The sequence below is a fragment of the Montipora capricornis genome, chromosome 3 (assembly GCF_036669925.1).
Source record: "Montipora capricornis isolate CH-2021 chromosome 3, ASM3666992v2, whole genome shotgun sequence".
NCBI classification, from domain to species: domain Eukaryota; kingdom Metazoa; phylum Cnidaria; class Anthozoa; order Scleractinia; family Acroporidae; genus Montipora; species Montipora capricornis.
Genome location: NC_090885.1, coordinates 62,475,262 through 62,484,617, shown reverse-complemented (window position 1 = coordinate 62,484,617; position 9,356 = coordinate 62,475,262). Strand labels below are relative to the sequence as shown.

Here is a 9,356-nt window from a genome sequence, read left to right as displayed (position 1 = left end):
TTGGAAATGTAATTGGTTCAAAAATTCTCTCTAGCAAGTCGAGAAGTTCAAACAAATACTGTAATAAAGGTCAACTGAAACAGTAAAAAACCGTGCTCAAATACGCTCAGCAGAACACTTTTATTTTAAAATAAGTCTTACAAGAATAAGCTTAGAAATTAATAACACCTGGGTTAAAAACGAGAGCTCCAAGACAAAAATTGTATTGCCTACAACAAAAGCTATCATCATGGATAATTCTTCAAGAAAATAACAGCTTCGTATTCAATATGAATATTCTTTGTACTTTGTTACCATACAATGGTTGTATTGGACGTCTTAATAGTATAGAGATGACTCGGAATTTAATTCTATCAAGTAAACATTGGAATTATTTACCACAAATGAAATATAATGCATTCACATTTCTCAAATGATACCCTCAGAACATGACGACAAGCTAAGAGGTTTCTCCGCTGGCAACGAACTTAAAACATTTCGTGAACCAATTAGATTCCGTAAGAAAATGAAGCTGGCTCAAGCGCAGGAAAGGCGCAGTGCAGTAAGGTCAAAGTTGTCTTCCTGGTTGTTTAAGAACAAAGGGGTGATATATTTTAGCCAAACACTTCGAAGGAATCTAAAGCCAATCTATAGATTTCTGTTGACAGTCAACGGAAAACCGCTTGGACCTGGTTGTTCAAAAGCCGTTAAACGCTGATACCAGATTGAAAATTAACCAAAGAGTTTATTTCTCTACTCCACGAAATGTTGTTCAACGTTAATACTCAGCAGAATTTTACATTAGAGGAAGTCAATCTTGAAAGACAATTAAAGCAACGAAACTTTCACCCAACAGTTGAAAAAATGAAACCAAAGTTTAGGTTAATCTTCAATTAATCGGCTTTCGAACAACCGGGCCCTGAAGTGTTGCCTACGTGTTTGCTTTTAAATTTATCATTTGATACGTGGTTTTTTTATGCTAAAGAAGTTAATTGTCATCATCCGCATACAGTTACATGTGTCTCGAGGCCCATGTTGCATTCAATTAAAAGCTATACGTATTAAAAATAAGGCTAATAAATAATCTGTAATCCATGTCCATCTTGCCGTCTGCGGTTGGGTTGTGCTCAATCGTCTCGAGCTGGGCATGCTGTCAATAGTTTGAGTTTATCGTTGAAGCAACCAGTGCGGCTCAAACGAATATCTCTCACAGCTTTTTTCAAGAAGTCTAAAACAACGAAGTTACGAAGGGTAACTGCACTGTGTTTACTCTGCAATTCAACGCAAATTTCACAAATTAGCAAGAATTGATATTAAAGAACCATCATCAACTGGCAGCTACAGATCGGGTTAAAGGGGTATGCAGGTGTCCTCTTTTGGGACGGATGCATCGTAGGGATAGTTCACCTATTGAAATATATAAAATGTATTAAATATAAGTGTGGACAGTGCGAAGCCTGGAAATAAGGAAACAAAATCTAACCATTCCACATCTACTTTTTCTGTTCTCAGAAATATATTATTCTCTCGTCATTCAGTTAGCCTGTCATAGGAATGAATCTCTCGTTAGTTTTCATTAAGAAATAGCAAAAATTCCCGTGACGTGATCTCGTCTGCACTCAAAAGAGTATCATTACTGAATCTCCGGAAATAAACCAGAATTTGATAGGTTACTGTTTCCGCTGTAAGAAGTTCGATTTTATAGACCTCTTTCATAATGGAGGCCAGATAAATAGTTTGCAATAATTTGATAATTTGCAACTTTGATAAGAGTCAATTATGCCTTACCTGGCTGTGCAATTGTTGAGCGGCCAAATCAGTCATGCTGGTCATATTAACTTGATGCACTGAAACGTTCAAACCCGTTAGAGGAATGTGCTGGCGATGAGCCTGTTGTCGAGAAAGGACAAGTTAGTCAGCGTCAGTGAAAGAAATTACTGAAAAAGGCGGTACTTAAATTAAGCCACGTATGATTACTACCGTCCTCGGTCAAGCGAATTTTCTGAAAAGCATGCGCGTGTAAACTGACGGGCGTAAAAAGACAGCGTGCCCAGAACGGAAGATTCAAAGCAGTCTTCATACTTAGTCCATGAAACTGGTTGACACATGCGAGTAATAAAGGCATAAGGTCTTTATAGGTAAGCTGTTTCGATGTAAGTAGTAGTATACACTGCGGCACACTTATAAGAAAATGAGTTCAATTTTAATTATAATACGTGACTCTTATACTTCGGCTATCGTCGGCTGTATTACCCGCGGGCTTAAATTAGTTAAAGGGAGCTTCCACTCCTACAGTTGAAAATAACTTTAACCAAGAGGAAATAATATGTGCAATCAAAATGGTCTTCGATTTTTTTCAAAAAAGTAATGAGGAGTGCACTTTTGAAACGAGGCGAAGAACTTGGCTCTTAAAAAGGGCATTGTTTTCCCTCTGTTTTCTAAACCAGTGCTCGTTATCTTGAATAGCACTTTTTCACTTTGATGACCTATTGTAGCTACTACAAGTCTTCCAGGGCTCAGTACCGCTGTCAGAATGATTTTTCATTTATCGAGTACGTCGTACCCTGTACCTCCAATCCAGAGCCGTGTAGTGGACAATGTCATTGGCTCGGTACTCAAGCCAAAAACAAAAGACTTAACTTAAGCTGGTGACGGTTTAACATTTGTTGATCAACAACTGTTGCAGCTGTTGTTCAACAAATGTTGCGGTATGTCATGCCATGTTGACAAGTTGAACGTTGTTAAACGATCTTGAACGAAAATAGAGACCAGCTCTATTCCATTCAACGCGTTTGTGCAACATTGTTCAACATCTGTTGAGCAACAAATGCTGTAGGATGTTGAACCGTGTGTCATCGACTTTAGACTTAAAAACAATATAAGCTGCTTACAATACCAAACAATAGCACGTTACGAGAGCTGCTACATTAACATCGCCTGATTTTAGCTCCAACACGGCCTACGGCCTCGTCGGCTAAATATCAGGCGATGTCCCGCGCGATTTCGTAGAATAATGGTTAAATAGTTGACACTACAGCAGTATTTATAATTCCATTTATTCGCGTATCCTTATAATCGTACCAGGAATAAACAGATGTAGAATAAAGGATTACTTACATAAAGTCGGATACTCTGGACGCTGGATTTTAGCAATGTTTGCAAATCAGTCAGTGTTTCGTTCAGTTTTTTCCCAGAACCAGGACAAACATGACCTTGCGTCTTTTCGCTAACTATAACTGCCTTGAGTGGTTTCAGAAAGTTCTTCAAGGCAACAACACAATCTTTACCACGCACGGTGTTTGGCTGCAGATAAAAGTAACAAAAATGAATCTTTAGAAAATTCGATCTAAATCTTTGTAAAGAGACGAAAGTTATGCCGTTTTCTCCACTCTTGTTACAAATCAGTAATATTGTTTAAAGGCGAGTCATTTCGAGTAATAGGACTGAGTGGAGTCCAATTTGGTGTGTAATCGTACGAGTCATTAACAAAATCGGACTTCCGCGTAGCGGGCGTCCTATTTGCTTAATCAGTCGTACGATTACAGACTTAATTGGACGACGCAAAGTTCTGTTACCAATTAATCATAACCATTAACATTTCCGAGAAAAGAAATGCATTCCTTTTTCACTGTCTAATGTTGCAAATTCGTCCATTTTGGAAAATCCCCAGTTTGGTAAAGTAAGTGGTTGTTGCTATGGTTATTGCGAAAAATTCTGTGATTGGTGGATTAAGCTGCGTGCACGTAATATGATTGGCTGATGTAACTGTTCGTTTACAGGTGTCCAATTACAACCCTACACAATAATTAGTGAAAAATAAATCAGTTAATGTACCAATCAAATTCGAGAAAATTGTAATAGTTATGATTAAAGCTGGTATTTTAGTTGCTTCTTCTTTAGTTAGGATCTGAACTCGATGTACAGCGCCATAGGACTTTTTAGGATCATGGGCGCAATATTAATTCTTTTGTTGTTGTTATTATTATTATTATTATTATTATTATTATTATTATTATTATTATTATTATTATTATTATTATTATTACCGGAGCACGGGGAAGCTCCCCGGGTACTGGAGCAGAGATTACGTAAAACAAAAGAAACAAAAGCAAGTTAACAAAACAACTCCAAATAAAGGTCAATCCAAAGGGCCCAAAAATACTTCGCTTTTCGGTACCTGCAGAAAGCCCCGTTTAAAGGACGTCAATTCCGTCTTCGCCGAAACAGCTGTCCAGGTCTGTGAATGCCTGGGTGGTAGGACTGTGCGCATACGTAAGGTACTGGTCTGACGGCGGAGTTGAGTTTAATGTGTGACGACCTTGCTGTATTTTTTTGTGCATTTTAGTTGGTACGTTTTCGTGTTAAAATAAGACAGAAGAACAAATCGATGGCGATTACACATGACTCCTGAAGGCCCTTGGTTCAACTCTGGATCAAGTATTTCAGGCGAAAATGTCTTCGATTTTTGTAGATGAATATGATATATTATGTGCCTTACCATGTTTTTGTTCCAGCTTTTTAAGTCATTTATAACAAGTTTCCTCAAAGCTCTCCCCAAGACTCCTCCACGGTGAGAATTGCTGAAGCTATAAGCCTCTTTCTGTAAAGGAAAAATAAGGCTTTTCTTCATGTAGAAATATCACAAGACATCGATTACGTAAAATGTTTGTGATCAAGCCCACGATGGGCCTTAAAATTAATCACACGACGGCCATGTATGCCCCGCCGAAACTCGTTCCCAAACATTTCAACTCGAGGTTCGGGGTACGACATCTATTGTCTGTGGCCAATATGGCCGCCGCGCGAATAAGGCTCATTGGTTTAACGTAAAGACTTGTTTCCATATCTCAAAGTGCCCTTGGACGTGAGGGACCTGGGGTGGCGGTAGGGGGTGAAGTGTACAATAGCTGAAACAACTCAAACCTTTACAAAAATGCTAACCTTAGGCCTAAACAATATGCTTTAGATTATGATTGGGCCTATCGTTAGCATTTTTGCATGGGTTTGGGTTGTTTCAGTTTTGTTGTTCCAGGCCCCTCACGTCCAAGGGCACTTTGAGATATGGAAACAAGTGTTTACCTTGGTTTAAAGACTAGCGCGACATACGTGCTATCGACACTTCCGATGGAGACGGCAGGCACTGCTAACGAAGTCTTAAGAACGAAATAGTTCTTAATGGAAATTACTGTCTGGGTGATATATGGCCTGACGTGTATGTTCGCTAAATGCTTACAATTTTCTCACTATAAATATTAATCCCATTATTAAACCATAAATAAGTACTTACGTAACATTGAAATGTATCAAAGGTAGTGTCACTAAGGCACTGGAACACAGGATCGCTAGCCGCAACCACGGATATCGCAAGCAAACTTGCCAGTGCTATGTATGTTACTTTTCCTACATGGAAAGTCAAACAACAAAGAAGAAAGGTTAAGTTATATACGCATCAGTATCATCAACAAAAGCGAAATGAAAATAGAGAAAAAATTGAGGAAAAACACAGGAAGGAACCGGAACTTAAAAGCATTCATTTGAAAAGGGGAAATTGACAGAGCATTTTCGCACGAGGTCCAGTATGTCAACAAGCCCGCTGCACTAGTGGGACACTGTAGATTAAGATGCTGATCATTGTGGTTATTGATTAACGTTACTTTAGTAGTAACGAGAGCAAAGCCTGAAAAATTCAAGCTTAATCGGGATTAAAACCCTGACTTCTGCGATACCGGTGCGGTGCTCAGCCAGTTAATATATGAAAGCCATATATATTTGAACTGCGGAGAGAATCAAGTTAAGATGCTGATCATCGTAGTCATTGCTTAATGTTACTTGAGCAGTAACGAAAGGAAAGCCTGAAAATGATTCCAACATGATCTCTTCTCTAAATTAATGACTATCGTTGATTCCTAATTTGCTTTCAATGTTTGAATTTACTTTTATCGTTAATTTAGGACACTGTGTCCCAGGACTTTTGGTAGCAGAGAAAACAACTCTATTGGAACCGCTTCTTTCCGCTTCACTACTCAAGATCAAAAAGGAACTTTAAAGTGTCTAGTCGTTCTAGCGCTGGAGCACTAGTTGCGGACACTGTAAACTGAAAGGAACAATTCGCTCAAATCAAGGCAAATGTTGATTTTTGAGAAGAGGGAAAACCGGAGTACCCGGAGAAAAACCTCTCGGTGCAGAGTAGAGAACCAACAAACTCAGCCCACATATGACGCAGAGTCAGGGAATCGAACTTGCGCCACGATGGTGACACTGCTCTTTCAAAGGAAGAATACCGCTTCGGACTAGATTAATTAGGCATAAGCTTTGATTTTAAAATGTTTAGCTTTGTCGTGAAGTTTGTTAACCGACCTTTTTCATTCCTACCAAGCAGCCATTACATATATCTCCCATAGGTACAGTCACTGAACACCGTTCAGTACGCGGCATCATTCTTAGACAGTACTAAATTTTGTGAACAGTGCTAACAGTCTAGGAGAATCTTTCAACATTAAAAAGGGCTGAAATTGCTAAAAACCATCTTTAGGAAACAACTAATAATGTAATTGACACTAAATTGCGCAAGTATGAACACGCCTTTTATCGACCCAACAAGTTTCAATAAGATCGGAACCAATCAGATGACGTCTTTGATAAACAGCCATTTACGAACGAGAAACGATTCGTGGCTTAAGGTTTTCGATTAAAATAATTAGGTGACCGTTCATCATCAATCTTCCCTTTTTTGTCCTAAATATAATAGAACAATCTGCTCTTCGACTGAAATTAATTGCAAGTGACGGGAAAACGAATAGCTTTCGGGTGAAATACAATTTAATGATTTCGAACTCTTAAAGTCAGATGCAAATTGAAACAACAGAAAGTGAAAAAAAAGTCTCTTGCACGTAAGCAGGGTTGGTTTGCGTTTGGTTTTAAAATAATCCACTTGTAATTGATATCCGAGGAATCCCGCTAGCTTTCTTTCTTTCTTCTTTCTTTTGAACGGACGTAAGAGGCGGAAAATCAACTTTGTAACGCAAATTGCCCAATCCGGGAAATTTTACCGAGTACAGATATGATCAATAACTGATACAAAGTACGAATTTTTTCTCTTTTATACCATCGTCTCATTTACAACCGAGTTTTGTTTTATCTTCTTGATAAACTCGTTTGCATGGAATTTGAGGGAGTTTTGATCCTTTGGAAAAGGAGTTTAAATTTGTTTCGAGTGAGGCACATACAATTTTTTCATTAGAAACTTGATTAAGTTCATAAGTTCGTGTTTAAGTTTCATATTATTCAAGTTTTATTTGCCAAAACTTTTCTTTTGAGGTGCGTTTTGGTGACTTGACTTTCCTATGAAACATAAAGAAACTCTTTTATTTTTTTCTTTTAACGCTCAGTATTCATACATTACAGTGACGCAATTTGGAGGGAAAGACTTGAGCAATTCACGATCATAAAAATAAGTCGCTAACCCGTCGCGAAAAATCCGAAAAATTGTAGTGGCCACAGCTATTTTCAGTCTCCCCATTCAGCTCATTTCCGAACCAGTTCTTCGCATTTCCAAACAATACATGTGAATTTTTCAGGAACACAAACACAGCCTTTTTTCGGTATACTCTGGCGCAAAACGCGATTTACCTCAAATGGTGACTTTTGTTCCTTCATTGCCGAAATATGAAGTGCAGAAAATATGTTTTCCAGTCAGCAAACGAAAGAGAACTGCAGTATAGGTGCTTTTGATCAACTAAAATAAGTTAAGATTTCAGGCAGAGAGATAACAGTGTGGTTGGGACACAGAAATACAGGGTTCCATTCCTGCCATGGCCAGCAGCTCGAACTTTTCTGGATAGTTTGTGGGTTGAACTCGTAGGAAGCGCTTTGAAACACTTAGCCGACTAGTTTGTCCCCTCTAGATGAGATTCTTTTGGTAAACTATGTTGTTCATTTGTACCTCGGGTGGAGTATCACTTAATTTTACTTTACTAGAGCAAGAGGGAAGGACTGAATTTTCCGTCATCTTGCTAAGAGGCAGCTCGTCGAAATAACAACCTCCAGCGTTAGCTTTACCGAAAAATTGGTTCGATTAAGTTAACACCCCATACAGTGGCACAGCTCGAACCTCCTTGGAATGAATCTTTTATCACCCACCCACAGTCTTGAGACTAGAGAGGAAATCAACGTTTCAAAACCAGCACTTACCCATGGTCACAATTAATAGCTATTGAATGTCTTCTCCAGATGAGTTTGTTTCCAAAAACTTGATCAAGTCCTTCTTGGTCTAACAACTTGGAATCTTTATTTGATATGAGCTTTAAACTAGCCAGAACCCTTTTTATACCGGTGTTATTAGCGGACGTTGTGCGCATTCCTTCCCTAACGCGGATTTCATAACGACCTTTAATCATGATCTAAAAGAAAGGGTCTCAATTACTTTGACCGACTTCGTCAAATTAAAGTTCCTCCTTAACAAGACGAAAATTGAATGATTGGGGGAAATCAGGAATCGGTTATTTTTCCTGTTCCCTTATCGTACGTTATCATAGGACAAAGCCATGCAATCATGCGAAGAGAAACAAAAAAAGAGACCTCGACAACTTTCGTCTTTCTAATCATAGTTGTGAGTCATTGGGCCGAGAAATAATGTTTCCTTCATAACTTACTATATCGCTCAGCTTTTCCTGTCTCTCAATATGAAAAGTTTGAGCAAAGCTGAATTTCTAACCTCATTTTGATATTCATACCAACAATGAAGTCAAAGACATGAATTCGTCCAGAGTATGTCAGGGAATTTTTCTTTCTTTAATTCTTAACAATTAGAATAGCATATAATTAATTGTATGTAAAATTGGTGACAAATACAGTACAATCTAATAGTTTTCCAATTTGGCCCACAAAATACACACTTATATAACTACAACATTCTGAACTCACTCCAAAACTGAATAATTTTGTAACGCTAAATTTTGCCTTGAAATTTCTAGTAGCTGTGTTATAAATTTCGTCATATATTCAATTATACTTGCAATAATGAAGGCTTAGTAAGATGGGTTCGACTCCCGTTTTGTCGTCGACGAGGCATTTGAAAGTAGTTGTATATTTTAAGGAGGATCTTTATGTACCCTTTTCTGGTATTTGTCCAGCAATGAAGTTATCATACTATAAGCAATTTTGGCTATTATCTTGTTGCTAATCGTTTTATTAAAAACACAACACTGTGACCGTTTAAAAACTGGTCAACACTGACGGTATTTAATTCATGAACGCGAAAAATCACTTGCATTACCGGTAACATTGTTCTTTAAAAGCAAATACAGAAATGAAACTACTTAAGTAAACACAAGGAAAAGAACTTAAAATTGGCGAAGGAATCAGTGTCTTAATAGGTC

The 9,356-nt window shown here is 38.1% G+C and overlaps 1 protein-coding gene across 1 annotated transcript; it reads right to left on the bottom strand.

The window, feature by feature from the left end:
• Positions 1–1,106: 1,106 nt before the first annotated feature.
• Positions 1,107–8,274, bottom strand: LOC138040691 (uncharacterized). Its single transcript, XM_068886371.1, has 6 exons — positions 8,170–8,274; positions 5,267–5,379; positions 4,478–4,579; positions 3,097–3,282; positions 1,768–1,869; positions 1,107–1,250 (listed from the first exon to the last, which is right to left on the bottom strand). The coding sequence occupies exons 1-6, from the start codon at positions 8,171–8,173 to the stop codon at positions 1,107–1,109; spliced, it is 651 nt and encodes a 216-aa protein (XP_068742472.1). The 5' UTR covers positions 8,174–8,274.
• Between the last annotated feature and the right edge of the window lie 1,082 nt (positions 8,275–9,356).

What these genes read in the sequence shown, in the direction of transcription:
- LOC138040691 (XM_068886371.1), bottom strand. An exon ending in TCCAGAGTATCCGACTTTAT is followed by an intron (nt 1,870 to 3,096) that starts GTAAGTAATCCT and finishes TCTCGACAACAG; the next exon opens with GCTCATCGCCAGCACATTCC. An exon ending in CTCAACAATTGCACAGCCAG is followed by an intron (nt 1,251 to 1,767) that starts GTAAGGCATAAT and finishes GTTGAATTGCAG; the next exon opens with AGTAAACACAGTGCAGTTAC.